The sequence below is a fragment of the Penicillium crustosum genome, assembly GCF_028827405.1.
Source record: "Penicillium crustosum strain IBT 35664 chromosome Unknown utg000004l_segment0_segment0, whole genome shotgun sequence".
NCBI lineage: Eukaryota > Fungi > Ascomycota > Eurotiomycetes > Eurotiales > Aspergillaceae > Penicillium > Penicillium crustosum.
Genome location: NW_026623125.1, coordinates 3,534,193 through 3,559,835, shown reverse-complemented (window position 1 = coordinate 3,559,835; position 25,643 = coordinate 3,534,193). Strand labels below are relative to the sequence as shown.

The 25,643-nt window shown below is 45.8% G+C and overlaps 10 protein-coding genes across 10 annotated transcripts; 3 read left to right on the top strand and 7 right to left on the bottom strand.

The window, feature by feature from the left end:
* Window positions 1-118: 118 nt before the first annotated feature.
* On the bottom strand, window positions 119-1,824 carry N7487_010391 (uncharacterized protein; the record flags this gene model as incomplete). Its single annotated transcript, XM_056878121.1, has 3 exons — window positions 119-1,111; window positions 1,169-1,672; window positions 1,735-1,824. The coding sequence occupies 3 exons, from the start codon at window positions 1,822-1,824 to the stop codon at window positions 119-121; spliced, it is 1,587 nt and encodes a 528-aa protein (XP_056726701.1).
* Window positions 1,825-3,838: 2,014 nt separating this feature from the next.
* Window positions 3,839-4,281, top strand: N7487_010390 (uncharacterized protein; the record flags this gene model as incomplete). The annotated part of the gene is made up of 2 exons (XM_056878120.1): window positions 3,839-4,072; window positions 4,141-4,281. 2 exons carry the CDS (start codon window positions 3,839-3,841, stop codon window positions 4,279-4,281), a joined length of 375 nt encoding a protein of 124 aa, XP_056726700.1.
* A 1,374-nt stretch (window positions 4,282-5,655) lies between these two features.
* N7487_010389 (Zn(II)2Cys6 transcription factor) lies at window positions 5,656-7,672 on the bottom strand (the record flags this gene model as incomplete). Its single annotated transcript, XM_056878119.1, has 5 exons — window positions 5,656-6,501; window positions 6,566-7,082; window positions 7,133-7,382; window positions 7,433-7,589; window positions 7,643-7,672. The coding sequence occupies 5 exons, from the start codon at window positions 7,670-7,672 to the stop codon at window positions 5,656-5,658; spliced, it is 1,800 nt and encodes a 599-aa protein (XP_056726699.1).
* Window positions 7,673-9,553: 1,881 nt separating this feature from the next.
* On the bottom strand, window positions 9,554-9,778 carry N7487_010388 (uncharacterized protein; the record flags this gene model as incomplete). The annotated part of the gene is made up of 1 exon (XM_056878118.1): window positions 9,554-9,778. One exon carries the CDS (start codon window positions 9,776-9,778, stop codon window positions 9,554-9,556), a length of 225 nt encoding a protein of 74 aa, XP_056726698.1.
* Window positions 9,779-10,131: 353 nt separating this feature from the next.
* N7487_010387 (uncharacterized protein) lies at window positions 10,132-12,502 on the bottom strand (the record flags this gene model as incomplete). Its single annotated transcript, XM_056878117.1, has 4 exons — window positions 10,132-11,332; window positions 11,395-11,801; window positions 11,859-12,058; window positions 12,118-12,502. The coding sequence occupies 4 exons, from the start codon at window positions 12,500-12,502 to the stop codon at window positions 10,132-10,134; spliced, it is 2,193 nt and encodes a 730-aa protein (XP_056726697.1).
* A 480-nt stretch (window positions 12,503-12,982) lies between these two features.
* On the bottom strand, window positions 12,983-14,182 carry N7487_010386 (uncharacterized protein; the record flags this gene model as incomplete). Its single annotated transcript, XM_056878116.1, has 6 exons — window positions 12,983-13,028; window positions 13,085-13,226; window positions 13,296-13,607; window positions 13,678-13,831; window positions 13,888-14,093; window positions 14,146-14,182. The coding sequence occupies 6 exons, from the start codon at window positions 14,180-14,182 to the stop codon at window positions 12,983-12,985; spliced, it is 897 nt and encodes a 298-aa protein (XP_056726696.1).
* A 593-nt stretch (window positions 14,183-14,775) lies between these two features.
* On the top strand, window positions 14,776-16,592 carry N7487_010385 (uncharacterized protein; the record flags this gene model as incomplete). Its single annotated transcript, XM_056878115.1, has 6 exons — window positions 14,776-15,074; window positions 15,138-15,739; window positions 15,808-16,047; window positions 16,107-16,270; window positions 16,325-16,445; window positions 16,513-16,592. 6 exons carry the CDS (start codon window positions 14,776-14,778, stop codon window positions 16,590-16,592), a joined length of 1,506 nt encoding a protein of 501 aa, XP_056726695.1.
* Window positions 16,593-18,023: 1,431 nt separating this feature from the next.
* On the bottom strand, window positions 18,024-18,841 carry N7487_010384 (alpha/beta hydrolase; the record flags this gene model as incomplete). Its single annotated transcript, XM_056878114.1, has 3 exons — window positions 18,024-18,214; window positions 18,268-18,703; window positions 18,764-18,841. 3 exons carry the CDS (start codon window positions 18,839-18,841, stop codon window positions 18,024-18,026), a joined length of 705 nt encoding a protein of 234 aa, XP_056726694.1.
* A 378-nt stretch (window positions 18,842-19,219) lies between these two features.
* On the top strand, window positions 19,220-20,911 carry N7487_010383 (uncharacterized protein; the record flags this gene model as incomplete). The annotated part of the gene is made up of 5 exons (XM_056878113.1): window positions 19,220-19,233; window positions 19,299-19,493; window positions 19,552-19,709; window positions 19,766-20,294; window positions 20,350-20,911. 5 exons carry the CDS (start codon window positions 19,220-19,222, stop codon window positions 20,909-20,911), a joined length of 1,458 nt encoding a protein of 485 aa, XP_056726693.1.
* A 1,041-nt stretch (window positions 20,912-21,952) lies between these two features.
* On the bottom strand, window positions 21,953-24,819 carry N7487_010382 (beta-glucosidase; the record flags this gene model as incomplete). The annotated part of the gene is made up of 10 exons (XM_056878112.1): window positions 21,953-21,979; window positions 22,031-22,142; window positions 22,196-22,299; window positions 22,351-22,559; window positions 22,617-22,751; window positions 22,805-23,752; window positions 23,804-24,063; window positions 24,117-24,233; window positions 24,284-24,332; window positions 24,390-24,819. The coding sequence occupies 10 exons, from the start codon at window positions 24,817-24,819 to the stop codon at window positions 21,953-21,955; spliced, it is 2,391 nt and encodes a 796-aa protein (XP_056726692.1).
* Window positions 24,820-25,643: the final 824 nt, after the last annotated feature.

The window sequence follows — 25,643 nt, the reverse complement described above, 5'->3', positions numbered from 1 at the left end:
CGGCCAGTTGGTAGCTGCTTATGATAATTTGATTGCAAAGTTCAAAAATTAGGAAAAAAGTCATAAAGCCTTGCGTGTCTAATTTGAAACAGAAAGTATATTTACAGAAATGTCCACCTTATCCAACATAACACTTCAAAGATCCAAATGTTGGATCCACCGTTTGGCGCTCATGGCATAAACCAGGACCGCGCCAGCCATAAGTTTGGGAAAGATCGCTGACAAGGTCGCACTGTGTATTAGGAGAGACAGTACACAGACCATTCGACATAATCCATGATTTGGGTTTATTGAGAGAATCACTTTTACAGTCCCTCCACTCCCAATTACCGCTTGATGGTATAGTCCACCAACGACACGAAACGGACGTGTCGGTAACATCAGTCTTGAGCTTGCTCGCGCTGCGAAACTTCATACAGTCACTGTCCTCTAAATTCTTGTTGTGGCCTTGAAGCAATACGTAGCTGCCAGTGCAACCTATGCCATCGAACATTTTCAGTGACCACCCGCCGGGTACGGTGACAACACCATTCACAGTCTTGGTAGCGGCAGCTTTGGTTGTGGTGCTTTTGGCTGACGTCTTAGCCGTTGTAGCAGGTTTGGCCTTGGTAGTGGTTGTGGTGGTGGAGACTATTGTATTCCGAAGTTGGCTCGCCAAAGCACTGATCTTCTCGGCCGGTTTCAGGAAGTCACCAGAACCAGTAGTAACCTTGGTTGGAGCTGCGGCTGTCGTGGACATGGTATCTTCTGAGTGTTGGAATGTCAAGGGCACATCTACCAAAGGTATATCTGTCGTGAAAGCGTGTGGATCCGCGTTCTTTGCAGCTTGAGCTTTAGCTGTAACTGTCACAGCCTCGGCTGTCATTGTTACAACACTTCTAGCTGATAACGGTATGCCTTTTGTTTCAGTTGTAGCTGACGTAACCTTAGCTGTGGATTTGGTCTTCGCGGATGTAGCTATAGATGTGGCAGACGTGGCAGATGTGGCTTTAGATGTAGCTTTGGATTTAGCAGATGTAGGTTTAGTTGCAGACGCAGGAGGCACAACGGCGGCGGGTGCGGATGAGCCACAGAAGTCTGCCCCAGTACCACATTTACCCTTTGTAGAGCACTGAAGATATGGTTAGTCTTAGCCGCGGGATTGAAATTGAATCTTGATTAAACTCACACATTGACCCGCAGGGCACGGGTTCAAAGAAGCAATCTCGGTCCACAACTTGGGACGTGCCGTTCCAGGCACCTGGGGACCACAGATTGCATCACTGATTGCAACTGGCATTGGGGGTTGACCCTCGCTAAGACACATCTGGCCACCAATCTGGAGCTTGTTACACCCGTACCATGCCGTGGTATGGGTGTTCCAAGTCTCGATCTTGGCTTCAGTGATCTTGTACCCCTCGGCAATCTTCGCGCAAGTATCGCTATCGCGGATAGTATAAGCGTAGCAGTAACCACCACTGTCCGGTGGAAAGAGAGTTGTTCCCGCCCCGCAGCATACAGGTGTTCCGTGAGACAAAGAGGAGCACGCAGTGTTCGGGTTGAAGGAAGTGAACAATTCTTTCGAGATACTACACCTGGAAGCCAAATTGTCGCATGTATCCCCAGTGCCGACAAGAATAGAAGGACAGGTGTAGGGGTAAGTGTACTGGGACCGGTCCTCAAGTCGGTTGTACTATCTTGGGTTAAAATTTGAGCTACCGGCAATGTCAGGGGTTAGGGGAAGTAGGCACTAACCTCAGATTCAGATACTGACAACGCAACTGTCCCATGAATCAAACAGAGACCGCACAGGACGATGAAGACACCCTTCTGAAAAGACCCCATCTTGTGTTGATTTGGCTGAGGGGATGACAGTCTTTGAAGAACAACGTGCGGCTTTATATATATCACCAAAGTACTCTATCATGAATGTCACACTTGAGAGTAGCACTGCGGAGGCAATATACATTCATGCAGCCAGTGAATCATGTGAAACTCATATATGCTCTTTACAGTAACATATAGGATCTGAGAGTATCTGAAGAGCCACTTAAAAACATTCGTTGTCGAGGACACCATTTTGGATTGTTGTAAAGAACAAGCCAAAGTGTCTCCTCTGCCACAGCCAACAAAGAAAGTTGTACCCCTCCCAGTGCAAATGTGACCCCGAATGACCTTTGTTCGAGTATATCTCTTTCCTATTCGGAGTTGGCATGACATTTTTTCTTTCAACAACCGATCCAACACATCGTGCGGCTACGGGTCTAGGCTGCTGGGGTGGCAGATACCCGCATCAAAGCCACCGGTTGTTGGGGTTTCATGCAACCAAAACAAAGGAATAAAAGAATGACCCAATGAGAGCAAGATAGAGATTTTGCGACCATCTAGAATTTCTTTCTAAGTTAACCTCAAAATATTGCTTGTATAGGGCGGATGTCACCAAAGAATAGCGCTCATTCTTGGGAGTTCAACACCATATCTTTAGGCACCTTGAACATCAGAGAATATCGTGAATTATATCACCAACGAGTTCAGTGCGTGCACTGAGTCAAATAACAAATCCCTGGGAATTGGAGTAACAAGATTAGCTGAGGGCTTATCGGCTTTGTGTCACAGTTCAAGGGTGCGAAGGGACATGGTTTCAGACATCTCATTGAACCTGAGCCATCCATCTTAATTGGTAATATTAAAAACCCTGACAACGAGGAAAGAAGAATGTGACGATGAATATATACTCCCTGCTACCAACAAAAAATTCAAAATGTACTACGCCAGGTGTAAATAGTATCCAGCCCCAGCTTGAAGCAGGTACCGATCCACGATCAGTGAACGTCCCTCGGTGTTGGGTGATAGGATATAGACCCTCTAGTATAGAAAATACTTTAGGCGGTGATGAAACCATCTGAATTTAGACTTGGCTCATTATATTGCCTCTCTCGGGCTTTTATTTTCTTTTAAATATCACACCAGGTGTTGCCTCACTTCACTTAACTGTCATTTCATTTCGATTTCATTTGCACTTGAGATTTCATTCAATTATGACTATATATAGTTATTTGAATATTTCGCCCCGAGCTTATATATTTAATTCATATTATGAATTATATAACTACATCGGCAGTCACCTATCCAAGAAGACATGAGTGACACCGGTCCTTAATTCAGGAAAGAAGAATGTGAAACCCTTTCAAACCTACACAGAAGGATTGCGGACAGTTCCCATCCAGTCGGGAAAATTTTGGAGGAAGCAGCCATGATACTGGACTTCGTTGAATAAATTCATGGGCCAAGCGGATCGATCGTCCCTGCTGTATAAGGATTGGAGAACCAACTCGGACTCGGACTCTATCAGAGCCAAATCAGAGCCAAGCAAATGAATCGAAGGGGCCTACAGAAGCTGGTTGATGGGAGGGGGGGGGTTCGTCGCCAGTTTCGACAATATTTCATCTTTCAAAAACCATACCTCCCTCTTGGTGATTATCCATGAAGCGTCTCGGCTTCCTCCAGAACGCCATCATTCGTTGAGTATCTGCTAATGCTTTGCGCGTTCCTTGGGCCATGCACGATTCCTAAACTTAGCCGGTGTCTTCTTGTCGTTCTCCCATTTTGCACGATATCCGTACCGTCTTCAACGAATGGGATGAGTGGGCTGTTGATGTCTCGGACTGGCTTCACCTTGTTCGTTCAGAGGAATCAATCTACGCTTGACACGGGGCAGCTATAGGTTTCAACTACCATCCAGTCTGGTATTTCCGAGTTTTTTGACGACTTTCATCTTCTGTTTAGCCGTCCATCGGCTAATATAATGGCCCCAGGGTGATTCGGGCTAATCTCGTCTGTTTCTTAGGTCCCTAAGGGGATGGAAGGGAACCGTTATGGGTTCTTCGCTGTCCAGATTTGGGTGGAGCAGTTCTGGACGAACACTGATGACAGGCTTGGAATCGATGCAGATGACGAGTCGACCGCTTTCACGCTGAGCTATGGCCTTGTGATGGCCGTTGCAGCGGCGTTTCGCCACCTAGTCGCGAGCTTCGATAATTTTGTCAAGTCGCACCGACGTGCCCACTCCCTTACCGGAACGTACGTGCCCCAGGTTGGTTTTCCTTCTTGACTCGGGTCCTTATCGGTAGTGTTTCATTACTGATTTTTCTTGATTTTTAGGCGACCCTCGATGTCTATGCACAATGGGTTTCCACTTGCGCTTCGTTGGTGGTCCAACCTGCTGCCTTGCCATCTTCGGCCCACGACTGGGAGAAATTGGCAAACGAGGTTAGATCTCGCGAGCCCAGGTGCAGGTTGTAACAATATATCTGAGCATTACCGGTGGGATGTTCGAATCTGCTCATGGGAGTCCTTTTTCGCTCGCCTGGCTGACAAGGCGTGCTCTGTTTAATTAATCAACATTACCCTTTGGGGCCAACGGTATGATAGATACATTTACATAGTTTTTGATCTGAACATGTTAAAAATACCTCTGAGTTATACCATATCTAATTGGGTATGGGGTCATACCCTGGAGAAAAAGGGAGATAATGTCATGACACGCACTATATATATCGGAGTCTGGACGGTCTGCTTGTAGTTAGATCATTAACCTTCTATTATTCTAATTTCCTGTGAGTTGTATTTACATTTAGCCAGGCTAGTCAGGGTCGACCCGGAGTAGGCCCTGTTACGTGGTCTCGTTCTCTTGTCGCCAAGTGTCTTTGCCGCAATTGCGGAGCCTTAGATAGGCCCAGGTAAGCTACAATATAACGTCATTCTTATCTTCCCCAAGTCTTCACGCTTACATTCTGGCTTTCTTCGAGTCCAAATGTGTGATTTCCCTTTCGATTGGACTCTGCAGCTCCTGTCTCGCTCATTTCCATCCTCGGCCAGATCTTTACTCTTTACAAGTCGAACCAACCAATGGCCAACTGTCTTTAGCGGAGATGGTTAAAAGAGCAACGACTATATCAATGCCTCGAGAACTTGGTCCATTTAATGGAGTTTGGCAACCACCGGGAGGCCCCTACTATCTAGGAGTTGGAAAGTAGATCTTCGCCAAAGAATACTTCATATAACCCCGCTCTTATAGTCCTTTCCTACACCTACTATGTAGGCAGGTACCCATACAGCCCGTTTAACCAGGATCATGCATCCCTACAAACGGGGCTCTTTATCCCGGAATATAATTGAGTGTTTAATTGCCAATTGCACTTGTAACAACTTACGAATATCTTGGGATTTTGCAGCCGCTGTGTTGAACCCATGATTCTCATCGGCCCAAAAAGTTGTTGTCTCACTTTGAATTTGTTTTTGAGCCGATTTCTACAGTCCGTTGATGGGCTGCAGAAGGATCTTGTTAGGGAGAAGGTGAGCGTGCCTCCAGGTCCTGGTTTTGTTTCCTCCAGCCTGTGCCCGCGCGGGCACAGAACGACCAATGAAACCCCAATTTCAATCTAACTAATCAGTTAACCCTTTGGTAATGGATGTAAAGTGAGTAACATTAAAGTCTGAGGCCGTATCTATAGAGAAGTGAATCCGATGTCAAGGAAAACCCGCCTTATGATAAAAACATATTGGAAGGCACTTCATTCAAACGCACCGACCGTTTGCACTCGAATACTACACATTTACACGCATACAAGACTCAATACAGAAAATTAAAGGAGAAGTATCCCATAATACGGCGCACTAGAAGAGATTCATCATGTCCAAAAAGAAAGATGGCTCCGGCTGACCTGTGACATCAGACATAGTACACCCCTGAGCAGTCGCCAAGTTGCACAATTTGTCGAACGAGTCCGAGTCCGAGTCCGAGCCAAGCAGCTCCAAATAGCTCATAGCTAAATTATTCCCACCCTGCAAAACCCGCAAAGCCTTCTTCAAATCCTCCAACTTCTGATGTTTATCCTCCGATGCGGAGACACACGTACTGACTTGATCGGCATGTGTCTTGAGAAACTTTGCCGAGAGATAGAGTAGCATGGGAGAAAACGCATGCGCCTGTGTAACATCGTGAGACACACAAGCCACCGCCAATTCGCGGGGAGGGAAAGCGGGTGGTCTCACCTTGAAAAAGCTGGCTCGGGTGAGCGGCTTTGCCAAACCTACTATCTCGTACGCGGAGTAGAGAGGAACCAAGATAATCTCCTCGTCAATCACTACATGCAGGGTCTCCATGATATTGTAGAGCCATATCACCGCGGCATTGGCGAACATGTTTGTAAACAGACGCATGGGATCTTGGAGTTCCGGCGAGGATGGGGGTAGTGAGACCAGCAACAACCGCTGTTGTACCATTTGGTATAGTCGGGCATGGCGTTTCCAGGTATCTCCGTCTGTCGGAGATGTTATGTCGCCGTGTGTGGCGCGCTGGAATGCAACGCTGTGCCAGCACATCGTGATCAGGACGATTGTCTCCGCGAAAGGCGGTAACATTTTCTGTCCGGAGGCCTCGATCTCGTCATATAAGGAGTTCATAAGGACGGGCCTGCTATGCTGGAAGTCCGACTCTGAAACGGGAAGATAGATGTAGAGCTGGAGTAGATATCAGCATTACTCGGAGCATTCTGTCAAAAAAAAAAAAAAAGTAACTGCTCACTGCTTCCTCGTGTAGACTTAGAGGCCACTCGTCAGAGATATTGAGGAACCGGTCTAGACAATATGCGAGCCAGTATGTCCGACGTTTTTCCTCGGCCTCGGCCCATCCTTCGGGGTGCGCCATGTTAATACTAACGTCATTGAGCCTATCAATCTCGTGTAATTTGGCGAGTTGGATAATTCGAAAGGCACGTCCGGCAGTAAGCCATGCTCTTCGGTAGCTCATGTAGCGGAACTCGTAGTGAGTTAGAAGAAGCCATGCTTGGGCTATCTGGGGACAGGCCGCACTGCTGGATTCGATATCTTGATCTAAAGCGTCAATCGCGGACCGCGCACGGATGTAAAGAGATTGCCGCATGTGCTGTAAATGGGCGGATGAGGCTGCTGCCAGCGCCCACATTGAAAATTGCAAGCAGATGTGAGAAGCTGATTTATTAAAGCTCTGTGCCCAGGAGAAATACCGGCCCTGATGGAGCATCGGTGCTACGGGATGTACTCTGTCGAAATATAATTGGTCGCTTCACTGGGTGTTAGATATGTCTAGATTCGGACAATGCGATTTACGTACAGGTCTGCCTCGATTATATCCAAGCTTTCAATATCAGGTGGAGTCATTGGTGTAATAGGTGAGATTATTGCTGATGTCTCAATGGAGTAGGGAATGTCACGATATTCAGTCTTCATGACACTGGGGATACATTCTTGAGGTGGGCTGAGCATTTGCGCTGTCTCGTCAGAGTTATATTTCTCGCTGCTGTCCAGCACTTCCTTGGGGTCGGGATTGCCCTGATCACAATTGATTATGCTTTCCAGTGTGGCTAGAAATTGGATTAGCAAAGAAGATATATAAATCATATATTCAACAAACCAATGCGATTGCGCAAAGCCTTGAGATGTCCCTTCTTAGGCCCCCGTGGTGAGCGAACCTGATTTACAAGGCATGTTGTCCCAGAGTCTTCGCACTGATCACATTGAGGCCGTCGTCTATCGCATCGAAGTTTCTTTTTGCGGCATTCCTCGCAAGCCTGAGTGATCAGCGCCAAGCGTCATTTTATGAGCTAGATGGCCATTGTCTCACCAGTCCGGGTTGCTGTCGTGAAGCTGACATATTGAAGAGTGGAACAAAGTGCTGATATTTTGATACCCCTACGTCTCCAGGAAGAACAAAGCTACCCGAAATAATGAGACAGGTATTTGTAGGGGGTATTTATACCCATTAACTAAGACCATTCAGCGCACTCGAGCTAGTGTCGCTCAAGCATCGGCAATTACAAATTAACTGTTTGTTTCGCCAGACACCCTCCCTTGTAGAAAGGTTCTTTCACGATCTTCCACCTCTAGCAATGTGTACTTGTCGAAAGTCCACCCTTGTTCCCCGACAAAGCCCAACAAGGACAACATGCGCATGGTGTGATCAGCACTACATCCTAAATGATCCTATAGTCACGACTCTCTTGCTATTTCGAGGTAGCCAAGATAGTGGGTTGTCAAGGCTAAACGCCTATATATCTTTATAGCTTGGAATAAACTTCTGTCCCTGCGTTGGCTGCACCGTTACCATTTTTATCACGCCATTTGGGTAGTATAGATAAGCTGGATGGTGGTAGAATGTACCAGTCTGTTAGCCATATTTGTCAATTGCTGAGCAGAAGTTGAATGGGCTGTCATTCCGATGTTGGGTTTATTTGCCAAATCGGTTAGTTGCTGATCAAGATTGAGGCTTGGATCCTTAAATTGTTCAAAGTGTGGCAGGTTGTCGTGTGGATATGGTACACCGAATGGCTGCTACATATTGTTGTCAACCGCGGCACATGCAGCACGTGGACAATTATTTGGAATTGGGATTCCAAATAACACCTCCTACAAGGCAAGCTGAACTCGAGCTAGAACTTCTTCTCGGTCTAGTGGAGCCAGGAGTGTAGCACAAAGGAGTTTTGATCCGTGCTTTGCCAAGCCAGAATGTACGGGGCATTAATTGTGTCATTGCCTGGTTTCAGAATGCCTTCAATACCTAGTACGAAGAAGTATATATACAGTGTTTGGTAAAATCGTTATATCTTCCATGACTGAGATACATGCTTAGAGGATATTGTATCTTTATTTGAAACTCATTGACTTTATAAAAGTAAATACACAGGATGGGGATCTAGATCCGTGGCTAGAACTTATCAGCAAATGGGTTGGGTTACAGATAGACCAGGTAGAGCCGAACATCCGGAAATCTCACACATTGACCTGCACCTCGGCGATGTGATAGCTTGAACTCGATCAAAAGAGTTTCTTGTTGTAAACCCAATGGAACCTAGTACATTCCCTTCGCAGCCATAGAAGACAGCACTTGATATCGTTGCAACCAGCAACATCGGCCCATTGTGCCTTCCAGGGGGAAAGCTTGGATGTGACTTAGCCGGGTCGACTGACCATAGTAACAAGAAATATGCGTACATTGTACTCCCTTCGCCCCACATTGCAAATTCAACTCTTCTATTATTGGTTAATAATCCCCTGAAAGAACCACGCGAGACTGTCGCATACACTGGGGGCTACACTAACCAAATATAGTAACTTCAACAGCGTGGCATAAAGATGTAATCATGCCATCCTAGGTAGTAGTTGACAGTTTATTCATTTCAATACACCATTTATCCAGGGGCTGAATTAACCATAAAGGTAATTAAGTGCTAAGCGTTATGGGCTACATCTACATGCATCAGCCTGCCAGACCTCCTGCGTCATCATGCTGCCAGCACCATGACTAGGTGGGGCTTATCTCCAGGGCTGGTACACGGCAGCTACTCACGGCAGCTGGCCAGGGCTGTAAATATTGCGAGATTGCGATATTGATAGGCTCACTATCTCTCCCCGGGCCGAACAAGGTTGTATTGTATTTGGAATTGTTAAACGGTTATAGTGCCTGACCGCCATGTGACTTCCGGAACGCGGCTCTGCTCCCCAACGTGCATCGGAGCAGTAACATAACGCTTACTCATCAGTCATTATTGGGATCTTGACTGGCCAGATTCGGTTTCTGCAGGATCTCCGTCGATATGGAGTGTCCCAATAGGGGTGATCCAGCCACACCATTGCGATTTTGGAGTTCGGTCAAACGGCAAGTTCCAGGGGCAATGAGAGGTGTACCAATTTTCACAAATACTAGGCGTAAAGGGTCCCGTAGCATGTCTGGCTCGAAACAACCAGCAACGAATGCAGTCATCTTATGGCTGATCAACACGGCGACAGACTCAGTTTATATAGCTTTTCAAAACATTATGTCCCATTCTCAGGCGCGGAATTTGGAGGCCAAGCTTGCCACTCGTATCTGATATCTCACCACAGACTGAATAAGTTTTGGGATAACCTCCGATAACCAACGTTTTGAGCCTGCTAGCGCCGGACTGTTGGTAAGTACGCCCGGAGTTACCAAACTGGGGGAAGTTTGGGGTTGCCAAATCTGTTTTTATCGCGTGACGGTAGCCCATGCTACTGATCTATACTTCTGGTCAACCTCGCTGGATGTAAGATTTATTTGCACATCTGATACGTGAAGGAAGTGATAATACATTAATCTCATTCGACAGTGTAAAATAGCTGATCGAAAGGCTCAAGCTCAGGTACAAAGAACTCCGGAAAGGGAATGCTACCATCCAACCAACCATCATGTTGATCTCGCATAATTTCGTCTGCATTAGCCGTGGGGAGGCCCATCGGAAACACAAGGGGACTCGGCTGCGCAGGATTAGATAGAGAAAATCCCCAGTTCTCATCAACATTTCGACCATCATAGTCATCTGGTTGGCCAAGATCATTCCTGTGGGTTGGCGGCTCAAAAGTCAGAATTCGGTCCATGTAGTGTTGAACAGTGTAATGCGTCTCGTCAGACACACGTTGGCGGTATTTGGTAATAGCCTCGGCGAAGTCGGTGAGCATGTTATAGTAGAGTTGGGCTTGTGGGCTTGCTAAAGCGATGTCACCCAGGATATCTTGAGCATCTGCGAAAGCTGCCTGAATGTCTTTTCGAGGTTCGCCCGCGAACATTGAAAATCCGAGAACCAGACCTGCGCCAAATATCCATGCTCTGTTAAAACCCACTGTTAGCTTAAATGTCCAAGTCATTTTTATCCCAGTCTGTTGGAAAGCTGAAGTCACATACTCAAGGAGACAGAGGTTCCCGAAACTAAAATTCAAAGCTTTTGCTTTGACACACATCTCAACCATTGTGATAGCTGAGCTGACACAAACTTGAGCTAACCTTGACACTTTGTTATTTTTGATGTTGATATCCGATGCTTCGTCGGGGTCACTGATGAGGTGATCCGGAGCTTTGCCACGAAGTCTAGACATCAGGTAGGCGACAAGGAATGGTCGAGTAATCAGTATCACTGCGAAATAATACACGCATGAGACATGTATGCTCCCAAGAAGCCCTCGTCGATTTTCTGCATCGAGAGGTCGATTAGTTCCAGGAGGACACACAAATCGTCGTATATTCTGAGGCAATCCCCGGCTCCATTGGCGGAGCCTTTCAAGCACGGTTTCTGCAGTGGGGACGTGAAGTATATTATTACTTTTTCCAAGCGTGTCGACGGTTTCTTCCAGAAGAATGCATGCCCTCGCCATGGCCGTAAAGAGAGACTGTGCATTATGGTTATCCCCACTAAATAGCGCGGTATCACTTATGTTCTGGCGTATCACTGGTGAACTTCTGAGTCTGCCGTGAAGAAAGCTGCTTAAAACATCAAGATTCTGAACACTGTTCCATACCCGGAATCTAGAAAGGCGTTTTAGTATCCTCGGTGGGTTTGAAGACGGAAATATGAATGAAGCTCTCACCTGGTGGACTGCTCTTCTTCGGAGAGGTCTGTGTCATTCTCCGAGCTATGAAGCCCTAGTATAACAGCAGCCTTGGCTGCAATCGTGAGGAACATCGATGCTGCATTTCGATTACAGGCACCAAGTGTGTAGAATGCCAAAAGAACAAAATGTCGCACTGTGTTGAGGTTTTGTGACATCAGCATGCCGTCGAAAGCAATTTCGCGGGCGCGAAGAAAATAAGCCTTCGAAAGTTGCAAATCTTCGGCCTGGCCTCGAACTTGAGCACCAATCGCGAGAGCAAGATTGAAAGCAGCTTCTATGTCGACTTTCGAAGAATATTGAGCGGTGCCATTCTCTGATGATGTTCTCTCGACCATAAGCCTGTCTAGCTCGTCTGGGGTGAACAAATCCAACACGCCACTGGTCTGGAATAAATGTTAATTTTGAAATGTGCATTTTCATTCACTAATTGATTCACGTACTGCCTCGAGATAAGAACTGAGCAGCAAGTATGCCTGTTCTGGCGATGGATGCGGGGGACTCATTTCTGAAGTAGGCGATTGTGGTTCAATGGCGACATGGTGTCGCTCCTCATCAGTGAAGGGAACCGATCCAATGTAGCCTTTTATCGTTCTTCTCAAGAAATGAAGAAATGAGCGTGAAGATGTTTCTCCCACATACACTAGAAAGAATGGTGGTCAGCGCGTTGATAAGTGGCATGCTATGAAACAATATCCTAACATTTTTCACGAGTTTCTGATCGGGAAGTTACCCGGCTAGCTGCCGTAGGGATACTTAGATCTTCGCTGCAGCTAGGAGCAGTAGTGGGTGGATTCACATAAGATGAAGCCCTGATTGGGACAGCATAGTCATTCGGGGATGTCGGGGAACTCGCAACTACATTAGACGGCAACGATGCGTCCGAATTGGAACGGACATGAAAACCATCGCCTTTCACTTTCCGTCGACGATCAACTCCGGAATATACGCATGTACTGGCCTGGTCGCGTCTAACGCATGACCCGCAGGGGCGCTGTGCATCGCATCTTATCTTTGAGGATTTGCACGCGACACAAGCGCGATAAGATCTTTGGCGGTTTTCGGGGCGTACTTTAGGCCGTGGCATTGAGAAAATGGCTCATAGAGATGTTTAGGAAGAAAATTAAGCTTGATTGAAAGGGTTTACAGAGACAGAATCAGTGAAATTGGAAGCAAAAGTGCGGGGAATGGTAATCGGAGCGGAGCTGATACGTCCTCCTTATCTCAGGCTTTCTCTTGGGCCCCGGGGGAGCTCGGAAGAAACTGTCCAGCCCTGTGGTGGAGGAATACGAGACATTGGTGAGCAAATGAGGAAACTCAAGATCTGATCGCATTGTGGAGGTGAAATTTTAATAAATTAGGGTTTTCCTTCTTTTTTATTTCAACCTAAATGAATTCCATGTGCATTATGTGGCTCATATAGCAAATATATACGACACTTGCTCAAAAATACTCTTTGTAAAATATTCCTAACACTCTTCTTTGAAGTAACACTACATTTCTCGTGCTTTCAAATCAATCAAACATAACCTCTTAGGCCTTGATTGCCGCCTGTTGGCTAAAGTTTCTAGCCACAGACTGGGCAAACCACTCTCCCACAGTCATCGGGGGGGCTGGAACAAGAGTTAGTCAAGTCCAGTCACAAAGGGAAATGGAAGCGGTGACGTACTATTTCTTCAATGGGCCCTGCAGCAAAATGTCACGCCTAGCTTGGTTGAAATATGCAATTGAGTATCTAGAAGGTGACTTTCCAACATCCTTGGCGCGTACTCGGTGATAGTTGGATTTCAAGCGATCATCCGACCAAGCCACTAAAGATTATGTTAGATACTGACGACTGGAATGGGAAGACGAGCAATTTGTCCTCTTATAATACGTACTGAGCATGTCGCCAATGTTGACAACAATGGGTCCGGTCTCGGCAGGAAGGGGTGTGAAGACATCGCCGCTAGCAAAGCTAGAATGGGTCTCTCTGCCTGGGCAAATTTCCAGTCCATCTTCTCCATCTCGCTGGAATAGAAGTGTGAGACAGCCGATATCGGTATGGCTTCCCGCTCTCCAGGTGCCGACGGCATTTTCAGATGCGGGATAGTGAATCAGGCGGAGCTGCGTCAGACAGTCGGCTTGGTTTGGATCGTTCGCGGTCCTGAAATAATCCTCCCCAAATCCGAGGGCAATGGCGAAACAAGACACTTAACTCCATGTTAGTCGCAATCTGGGTAACAATCCTTTCGTTATTTTCAGGTTGAAAGGCAAACATACAAACTTGGTCTGAAATACCAGCACACTTAGTCATGAATTGAGTCGTGGATTCCCTAAATTGGGGAACATCACCATCACTTGGCCATTCCGAGTTACGCTGCAGCCAAAGGGATTCCTTCTGGTCGTAGGTGCCAGTGCTGGCGCGCAATTGAGCCTATATAGTAAAATCAATATGACATTCACTTCTCCAGTAAGCCAGTGTCCACCCACCTTGTACTCCCACCCATTATTGGTTTTGGGGTTATGAGGTGTCTTAGCTTTGTCCTCAGCCGGGAGGTCAAAGAATGCCTTTGAAATGGCAAACTGGGCTTCGATCTCCTCCTTTGAGATACCGTGGTCTACCAAGGTAAAGAATCCAGCATTCTCCGCCGCATTGAGTAGCTGCACAATGATTTCCTCTTTGCGTTTATCAAAGTCTTGAAACTCTATTAGTAGACTATTGCGATTTCAACTACTGACTGTGCTCACCTTTGAGGGAGATAACAGGAACAATTCTTTCCGCCATATCTGTTCACTTTGAAGATTGGGTTCTCGATCGTAGTGGGCGTTTTTAGTGTTTTCCTGATTTCTGTGGTAATTTCCATTCGCCTTTTCTAGCCATGGAGTGCTTGTTTATCAATTCTATCGGATGAAGCTTACTGTCGGAAATGTACCGTTCTAAGAGAAACATGAATAATTGACTCGGATCGGGTGGGATTCCCCTCATCTTACAGCAAATGGGATATCAAGATATTACAAACTAATTTGTCGGGTGAGAAACAAAGTTTAGACAAGAAAAGTGGAATAGCCGAATGGTGTCCAATCTAAGCCGTTTATTCAATCTCCTTATCTTCCATGTGCTCGGAAATGTACCCCACATACTATCAGCTCCGGGAGTGCACGATATGAGTTTATCCTTATTCAAGATGCCCAGAGGTACAATCAGCGTTGACATCAGAGCCATTGAAATATTGCCTATTAGTAAAGCCATCGTTCTGCTGTTCAGTTTGACACAGCATCATGACTGAGTACGATATGAAATCGGCGAAGGTAAAAATTAGACAACACTCCTATGCCTGTTTGGAAAAAAAGAGGCGACCGCTGACAGTAACATGCTAGATGGAGGACACCAAGCTTGAGGGCGCGGGCGAGCAACTCCCTGGTAAATACATTGAAACGGCAAGCAGAGACAAAGCTCTGAATTTGCTTGCGAATCGCCACACTACCTTTGACCCCAACTCACCAGAGGCAAGACGGGTCAGATGGAAGATCGACATGCGAATTATGCCGATGATCTTCGTCGTATACTGCCTTCAACTCATGGACAAAAATAGTCTGTCGTTCGCTGCGATTATGGGCATCAAGCAAGAAACCAATCTTTCATCTGCAGAGTATTCTTGGCTTGGATCACTTGTTTAGTAAGATGACATTTAATAATCAAGTGTCGCAAAATATGTGAACTGACAAAAATATTTCCCTAGCTTTGGATATCTCGGGGGTGATATCCCGGCGACATACCTTATGCAACGGTTCCCTCTGTCTAAATATCTCGCTGTCATGTGTATGGTATGGGGAGTTATCGTCGCGTTACATGCAGTCTGCCATGACTTTTCTAGTCTAGCTGCAGTGCGATTTTTCCTGGGTGCCATTGAAGTCTCAACAGTGCCTGTAGCTATATACATCACTGGCGCATTTTATACAAAGGAAGAGCAACTCACACGAGTGGCATTGTGGTACACTACATCCGGCTGGGCAGCTATCTTCGGTGGCTTCCTTGCATGGTGCATGTATCATGCTGAGAACTTCCGCTGGCAAGGTCTGTTCGTTTTATATGGCGCCATGACATTTGCGACTGGAGTTTTCCTCTTCTTTTTCCTTGCCTCGTCTCCGACAGATGCCAAGTGGCTGACGGAAGAGGAAAAAATAATTGCCCTCGAACGCGTTCGGGGAAATAAAACAGGCACTGAAGTTTGGAACTTTAGCTGGCCTCAGCTTCGAGAGGCGCTCCTCGACGTTCGCCTATACCTGCTATTTTTCATGTTGGTCTCGACTGGAATGCCTAATGGCGGCTTGACTGCCTTCGGTATGTAGAGCAATCTACAGCTCACCTGTCATTTCCAACCAATTATACTGAACTGACATTTCGTATAGGCCCAACTATTGTGGATGGCTTTGGCTATGATGTCCCTACTACCCAACTTTTGAATATGGGCTCCGGTGCGGCTCAGGTTGTTGGCACTTTCCTTGCTCTCTACCTTGCCAAATGGACCAATCGTACCTTTGCTGGTATATGCACACTTTTGCTTGCATGTGTCGGTTGCGCTATGATGCTTGGAATTCCGAGCTCCAATAACAGTGCTCGGTATGGCGGATATGTCCTGGTCTATCAATGTTCGTGGCCCATACTTCTAATCTCCACTACCCTTACACCAGCAGCGATATACTGACAGTAACAGTCCCAATCTGTATTCTTTTTATCATCACCTTTTTAACTGCAGGTGTGGCTGGTTCGACAAAGAAGTTCGCTTTCGGCTGTGTCTATCAATTGGGATATGCTGTTGGCAACATCATTGGCCCCCAAACTTACAGGGCCAACGATGCACCAAATTATTATGTGGGTACATCGAATCTTTTGCGTTTGTATTGTGTTAATATGATTATTTTCCAGACCGCAAAATACACTATGCTTGCATTTTTCGTTGTCACTGCGGTTTTGATCGGCATTTACGGCTGGATCCATCACACCTGGAACCAGAAGAGAGAGAAGGAAATTTCCACTCAGCCACAAGGTAATCAACCTTCGTTGATAGTATTTATCATTCAGGAAAACAGTTTGGCTGATTTATTACTTGTTAGACCCAGCCGACACTACGGAGAACGAAGAATTTGCCGACTTCACTGACTTCCAGTTGAAGTCCTTCCGGTATCCGATTTAGGCTCTATATTGATATGCACAGATCTTAGGGGATCGGAATCAGCTGTTACTCAAAGTTTTCAAGAAATCTATACTTTTCATTTTGTTCGTTTTTGGTTGGAGATATGGCAGGAATTGTTTGTCCAAATGTTATGTACACAATATTCAGATAGCATGCAATGGAGATTAATAATCAAAATGTGTTGACTTGATCCTATCTTAGCTGCTTGTCTGTTCGCTGATTCTGTCGGCTGTAAGAGTTGTTGTACATGCAGGTATGAAGCCATACATGTTTGTTTGCAGACTGGACGACCTTCGGATGGAGTTTGATGAATATGGTGTTTAAACCCTCAATTATCAGTTTTTACAATTAAACAACTTCTTATTCTTCTTCTACTATTTTTACTATACGTAGTACTCGACTACAACACGAGTCAAACAGCGATATCCTATGTTTGGTAGGAGGGTTTGTGAAAGGCGGCAGATATAGGAAAGTAACACATGCCTTCCCCTCTACGGCCTCTCTTACCACAGCTTGTTACCAAGCTTCGTCTTAGTCACGTCAAAGGTGTCGGGGTGGCCTAAGGCCACATAGGTGGTGTTTTAGGCGCCAACCCCACGCGGGTATTAGTAGTCGGTAGATATAGCTCAGTAGCAATGAACCCTCTCCCTCCCCACTTCTGGTCTCATACTATTAGTAGATGCCTAAACAAGAGGGAAGATGGCAAAAATGATTAGGAGAGCATTGGTCATACGCCAAAGAAATGCGAATAAATCCAAGAAGATTGGTTTTATTTAAATATATCTGATATATAGGTTACGGGCTCACATTTTCTGCCCGCTAGCTCCAATTTATGTACATTATAGTCGTTCTTTCGGCCCTGCTTCGATCCTTATTAGTGCACCTAGCCACAAATGAGTGATTGCACCTGGAGCTTACTATTTCCTTCCTGTAACCCCACACATGACTGAATAAAGCTGACCAGATGGTCACCTTGTACGGTGTCCTCTGTCCCAATTGACAAAATATTGCTATAGTAGAGGAAACTTTTAGATGCTGGAACTTAATAAGATAGATTAGGTTGAATTGAATCTCACCTTAGATGGTTGTGCCTTTTCAGCACATGGAACACAGGGAGTGTCCCAGAAGGTTTGCTTCGTGATCTGTATGCATTGAAAAACTTCATGGTTGCGTCGATTGTTTCCGGTCTACCATTGGTGTAATTATAAGCAAAAGAATTCTTTAGAGAGGACATGCTTGTACTTACACTTCCCACTCGACGGATCCCAAGTACACGGGTATCTTCTGAGAGTTTCTATGAAAGCGTAATCTTGGTTAAATGGGTTATTTCAAAAGATATTCACAACACTTACAGTAGTGGTGAGTCGTCGGGTAATCTTTCAAATAACCCCAAAGCAGATTTCGGCTGCCAATAAGCGTCAGCAATCTGGATTATTTGGATACGCGTCCAAAGGCACGGATTGATATTACCCCCCAGACATCTTCAGCATCAGATCCATAATAGGAACGAATGGTCTTTTGGCGGACTGGCTTCGTCCGGTCATACCAAAATGGCACACTAAGATACATCACTCCGGCCACTGGAGGAAAAAGAGGGGACTGAGAGGCGCGTTCCGGATCGCCTGTTTATTTTAGTTTAATATCGAAGGTTGTCGTAGAAATAGGATTTTCTTACCGGCAGCATAAAGGTTCATCGCGATATGCGCACCGCCAGACGAGTGACCAAACAGTATAACCTTATCGACCGACCCACAACCATATTTAGTAGAGGAGATATGATTGAAAATCCATTCGCGCGCCAACTGTATATCATCTGCACCTCCAGGGTACTGCACGTGTGGCACAAGACGATGGTTTATCACCACCGTGATGATGCCCCGTTGAGCGAAAAACCACCCAATATTGGAATAGACCTGCTCGGTCCACAATTTATCTCCAGAGAAGAATCCTCCTCCGTGGACATACATCATGACTGGTCGGTTTGATTCATTTCCATGTGGCACAAAGACATCCAAGAGGTTTCTGTCCGAAGGTCCATATCGCTCATCACGGATGACCGTTACATTCTGTGGTGGCTCGGGATACAAAGGGTCATATAGCTTGCGCCAAATCTATTGAATAATATCAGTATTATAACTGAAAACAATTGAGAGCAGGCTAGTTTCACTTACCTCTTCGTCGCCAAGTTGAAATTTTGAAGTCTCTTCCGCGATCTTAGCAAAAACCGTATCCATGCGATTGGGCGACATAGTGTTGAGTTTGAAAATTGCAAACGTACGGATACTGTAGATAATGATCCAATACACAGAGAGGGGAAAATAAACCACTTGAACTGAAATTGGATATCTTCAGTCACTCCGTGCTCTTCGGCAACAGAGGAACATAGCCGGATAAGCTGAGGCCCATAGCCGAGATCGCTCGAATCGGAAGGATATGTACTTACAGTTAAGTAATGTCATAGCCGATAAGCGGGGAAGGCCATTATAGTCTTCGAACCTTTGATCTATTAAACCTTGAGGCTGCTTAAGGTTAATTTTTGCTATTGGTTGAACCTGGGGTAAATACTCTACACTACGCTACACCCTCACGTGCCAAGAGAGATTCCTCATTCCCTCCTCTCATTCATTATGAAGCTCGATAGGTAAAACCACCTGTGCCATTACTATGCTCAAATTGTAAACTTCTTGTGATACTAATATTGACCAGATCCGAGGTTGCAAAGCATACCACCATCAATAACTGTTGGGTAATCATCAACGATAATGTTTATGATGTTTCAGAGTTTCTCAAGAAGCATCCTGGAGGAGCAAAAATCATTCTTGCACATGCAGGTCGTGATGCCACGAAAGCATTTGAATCCTTTCATCAAGCAGAGATAATCGATCAGAACCTTGGCCCAGAGTACACACACCCCCTCTGATGCACTCAATGCCAACAGCCTAACTAATTAAAACCAAAGTAAAATCCTAGGCACCGTCACCCAAGACGACTCTGCCACCAGCCAATCTGACGCAATGATTGAGCCACCTCGGCCAAAGCCTAAGCTATCATCTGTCATTAGTCTTTCTGACTTCGAACATGCGGCTTCAAAGAGTCTTCCCGGCAGTTCATTTGCATGTAAGCACTGCTCCCATCATAAATTAGGATTTCCATTCTCTGACAAGCCATACTAGTCCTAAAATCTGGCGCCGAGGATGAGTATGCATCCAACTGGAATCGTGATAGCTGGAAAGCACTTCGATTCCGCCCGCGTGTCCTACGACCAATTGACAGTGTTGATATCTCATGTACTCTTTTGGGCACTAAGCTTTCAGCACCTTTCTTCATTTGCCCAGCAGGCGGTGCAAAGCTAGCCAACACCAAGGGCGACCTGTGTTTAGTCAAAGCTGCTGCTCGTCATGGAATCCTACACTGGGTTTGTAACAATTCGGCCATTTCTCAGCAAGATATGGCCAATGCACGTGCGCCAGATCAAACTTTATATTGGCAGATATATCCCATGACTGATTTGGAAGTTACTGAAAAGCAAATCAAGGAGGCTGTCAGACTAGGATACAAGGGTTTCGCATTGACTGTTGATGCAATCCGAGCCGGAAAGCGAGAACGGGATTTACGGATGGCGATTGTGGATACAGAGGAAGATGAAGGCGATGACCTGGAAGCCGAAGAGAGCTTTGCAAAGGAGCCAAGTGTGCAGCGACCGTAAATGATTCCTACCCCCATTTGTGGAATGTTCGTGAAACTAATATACCTATAGACCCGTCTGGTCGAGTTTCGACTGGAAGTCTTCTATCGAGTGGCTCCGGAAAATGACGAATCTACCTATTGCCATCAAGGGTATTCAATGTTGGGAGGATGCATTGTTATGCATGGAATATGGAGTCCACCCGTGGCTCTCTAACCACGGTGGTCGTCAATTGGACTCAGCACCATCTGCCATGGACACTCTTTTGTCCATCCGAAAGAATTGCCCTGAGGTCTTCGACAAATGTGAGGTCATCGTCGATGGTGGTGTTACCCGAGGCTCCGATGTAGTCAAGGCTCTTGCACTCGGAGCAAAGGGCGTTGGCCTTGGAAGGCCATTCTTGTACTCTCTCGTATTTGGCGAGGCTGGAGCAAGCAAAGCTATCCGAATTTTGAAGCATGAGATTGAGACTACCATGGCATTGTTGGGCGTTACATCCCTTGATCAATTAAATCCGTCTTATGTGAGTGATGAATTTCTGAAATCAACTATTACAGAAGAGTGGAAGCTAATGTTGGTGCTATCACAGGTTGAAACTTCGTCACTATATTCATATGCACGATCAGTCTTGTGATTTATGTTACTCTAGTCAATAAAACCCCTCTTTGGTGAAGATATATTCTGTGTATTTTACAATAAGCCTTTTTTCAAAGTGTGAAAAGTGATCATCGGATTTTCCCATCATCCAGTTTAATCTGTAATATTAGGAGTTGTGAAGTCCCCCAGATGATCCGATTTATTACAATGGTCTAGGGCGATATACTGTATTCATATATGCAGCATTGTATTCTCTCTCCACCTAGCACCTCCTTCTGAACTATTCGATACATGCTTTCAACGCCCAAGTCTTACAATCAAGGATTTAGCGACCTCCTCGGTCTTTCAAATGACCCAAAATATGACAGCCCTTTTACATACGTTTAGGTACATATTATTAGTATCTGAGGTTGGGTGTTCGGACTGTCTTCATAACATTACCTCAATATTCATGAATGAAGTAGGAAAGTGGCTCATATCTAGACCACATATATCAAGAAGCCATTTTCCACCATATAAATCTCGATAGCGTGTTATTCTTTGTCATTCTCAGTTGTCACCACATATTATCCGTGGACATGTGCTATCTTCTAACTATCCTCTGTATCTTCTATCGCTACTACGTGCCGGATAGGGAAAGGGCCGGGGTTCGGCCATCGGCCCGAGTGCCCGAGTGCCCGAACTTAGGAAACACCATTGACCTTGCTATGATGATTATATATATTCCTGTCCTATCTACTTCGTATGATTTAAAAAATTAAAAATGTCGCACTCTCATTGCACTGTCATAAGTCTACTTCTAAGGGCGCGATTGTATATCGGTACCCCGAGGTTTAGTCAACTACGTTCATTTTGTTCTCACACGAATACTTCTCGCCCTCATCAGCGACCGTGGCCCATACTCGATGCCTCGAGTTCTTTAAAAAAGCATACGATCCTCTCTCTATCCCAGACACAATGAATACTATGGCTCAGGAGCCTTATGTCAATCGTTACTCAAAGATAAAAGTGAGTGAGATGCATTTGACTAAACACTATAAACCACACACCAAAAGCCCTCCCTAAATATCGGTCACTATCAACCACTCAGACTGTGTGCAATTTCCTACAAGATATTAGCCGAGTTAGCTTCAGATGACGGGGGTAATCGACTCACAAGGGGCAGGTTGCGCGAGGAAGCGCCGACATAGAACTTGACAGTTTCACCTTTCGGGAACCGCCATTTCTGTTCTGTCACGTCCCAGATCATAACATCCTTCCGGCGGATACTGCAAGATACAAGTTAGTTCAATACCAAGTATCTCTGATCTTGTATTCTTACGGGAATGATGCCTTCCGACGATGGCCAGGTTCCATATTCTTGATCTTCGTGAAACCTCGAAGCTGTTTCGGAGGTTCCTCTTCGCTCTCGGGGAACTCCACGTACTGCGATGTGGTGAGTATCTAAGCATGCGTTATAGGGGGCTATAAACTTACCAGTTGGGCTACCTCGGAGCCAGTATGCTTTCCAGTATTAGTGATATCAGCTGTCACCGTAGCAATAACATCGTAAATAGATTGGCCAGCGGTTTGACCGACGAACTCTTCGTTGGTGGCCTGGATAGAGTGTTTATCCGGAGATTCCTTCGAATCGATGTTGATGTTGGAGTACTTAAATGCAGTGTAAGACAGACCAAAGCCAAATTCTGCTCAGTCAGTATAATGCTCATAGCATTCAAACACATGATAGAAAGTCGACTCACCAAAGCGAGGGGTAATGTTGTACGTATCAAACCACCGATAGTCTATCTTCAGCTTTTCAGTAAAGTCTGCCTGGGGTGCAATGCTGTGATCTTCCGATATGGTGTGTGGAGGATAATCTGACTCGCTTTTGCCCACTATATATGGTCAGATGAAATGTGCACATAGAGCAATTTGATGACATTCATACCTGTAAAGGGCAACTTGGCACTTGGAGAAACATCACCCCAGAGAATATCAACCAAGCCAGGTCCCGTTTGCTCGCCAGGATAGAGAGGAGCAAGCACAGCAGTTACATTGGGGTTGTCGATCCAGGCTTCCATGATCACCGGGCCGCCAACATGAAGCACCACAATCGTGTTGTTGCAATTGGCCGCGGTTTCCAGAATAATATCTTCCGACCGTGTCCAGTTTCCGATGTTCAGGCCAAGATCGTTGCGATCCATATTCTCCCGTTGATATCTGTCGGCGAAGACAAGGCAAACATCGGGAGGAGTTATCGCAAGCCCATTGCCAGTCAAGGTGTCATATACTAGATCCTCAGCAGTATTATCAATCACATATTGGAGGAAAGTGTTGGTTTCTCGTGCTTTGGCTTGGATTGCCTCCAGGGGTGTGACCAGGTTGATTGCCCAAGTGTATCCAGATCCGCCACCAAGGCTAAGTGTTCCGTTATTCTGCAGGATGCCACAGTTACGGTATAATGCACCACACCCTTGGATACCAAGAGGATTCGGTCCCGCATCTTGGCCAATGATTGCAATGTTCCGAGGGCTGCGGAGAGGCAGTGCGCCAGTATTTTTCAGCATAACAGTTCCATCAGCAGAGATCTTCCGCGCTATTTCAACGGCTGATAACGTCTTTCCATCAACCTCAGCAGATGCAGTAACCGGGCGGTTGATCATCCCTGGAATTGTGGTGATAGTGGATGGAAGAGGTTTGTCGATCTGACCCGACACGATAAATGGAATGAGCATTCGAGTAACCATATCATCTAAGCGAGCTTGTTTGATTGTTCCATTCTGGACCATATTGTAGAGCTCCTTGTCGTAGAATTTCCCAAGAATGCTACCAAAGCCCGAGCCTGGCATATTAGCGTCGAGTCCGCCTTCAACAAATCCTTGGGTTCCCCAGGTGGCTTAATCGGGTAAGTCAGTTTCTTTTTCTTGGAATACTAGGATTTACTCACCTCCCCAATCACTGACGAGAGCCCCTTGGAAATTCAATTCCGTCTTCAACAGCTTGTTATTAGACTCGGAATTGGCACACGAATGAGTCCCGTTGACAGCATTATACCCGCACATGATATGTGTTACACCAGCACGAATAGCCTCGGCAAATGACCACATGTATATCTCGTGGGTTGTCTTATCGTCGATGTTGCTGGAGATAGGGACCTGTTCAGATGCGTTGTAGATGCTATATGGTTCTGTGAAATTGAACGGGTTCCTTTGTGGTATTAGTGTAACAAACTTCAAACAGGAGAATGCTGAGAACAATACCTGTAAGTCTCCTGTTCGTATCCAATGAAATGCTTTGCTAGGGTCTGGACACCCGAGTCTCGCATGCCTTTAACGCCATGCCAAGATGCGATTCCGGTACCATACGGATCAGCATACCTACCATAAAACATTAGCTTAGGAATATCTCACTGGGAATAGTAACCTACCATCCTTCCCAGTTCCGACCACCTCTCGGAGAACGGCCAAGCGGTCCACCTTGTGAAATTAGCAACTGGCATTGCAACCAAGGAGGAACGTGACTGTCGCACTCACCAGTAATGATACCCATAGCCACGTGGATTCCCAGGTCGTAGAATTCTTTACCCATGGCCAAGGACCTTGCGTAAATCAAATCCACATCCCAGGTAGCAGCTGTAGTCACACCGGAAGGAAATTGGATAGTTCCAGGTCGAGGTCCTGCAGGACCATCCTGAAAACACATCTGTGGAATTCCAAGCCGTGTGATGTTTCCTGTTTGACCTGCACAATCTCCTTCCTGGCCAGTTACAAGGTCCACCTTATCTTGTAATGTCATTTGGGCAATCAGCCCTTGTGCACGTGAATGGGCTGCCTTCCATGCCTTTCCCCCATCTCCGGCAGGAGGCGGAACGACATAGGACAAGCCCGTTGCAGCCGGTGCCAATGCACTACATGGAAAGGCCAACGAGAGGCATGTCGATACGAACAGCGATATTTTGACCATCGCGCAATGACATGTAGATTCGGGATACTGCGACAGAAAGTTCTGATGGTGTTTTAAGGACTTTTTAGCTACTAGACCTCACGGTGAAGCTCATTACTTATAGCTACTAGACTTTATCTCTTTCGGTCGATTCTCTATCCAATGCAGAATGGTAGAAACCCTAAAAGAAGCTTCATTTAATTAAATAAACCTTGATTCATAAGCCCGTTACTTTTGCCGAGATAGGTAAGATAGCCTATCCTGGCGTATCTATGATGATCTTGCATTCATTGATTACATACTGCCTTTCGGAATTGTTGCACTCTACCTTTCTTACAGCGAAATAATTCGTAGAACTAATATTCAGTATATATTATTGCGATTTTATATTTAGAGGTGAGTAATGTAATGCGTACCTAGGTAGACGAGGCACTTGTGCGGGGTAATACAGATATTACGATGCACTACAGGGGTCTTGCCGAAACGGTGGATAGCCGACAGGTACATGAGTACATTTCCGATACCTATATATGTATGTATGGTTTGAAATGTATTTATGGAAAGTTCAGCCACCTAATTCATCATGTTTATCACCTCCATAGTTATCATCGCCGATGCTATAACACTCTCGGATATTGTAAGACGCTAAGTAGTGTCTCGGGTTATAGCGTGTAAAGAAATCCTTTAGATGAATGCCTATCATGCTCGCTTATCTTCTAATGTGGCATAGATGGATTGGATTTGTCGGCAACTCTAAGGTATATTTCAGCCCTTGCAAATTATATTCATCGGCACCACCTCATACCCAGCCTAGGGCACTTCCATATCAGGCTATAACAATCCGG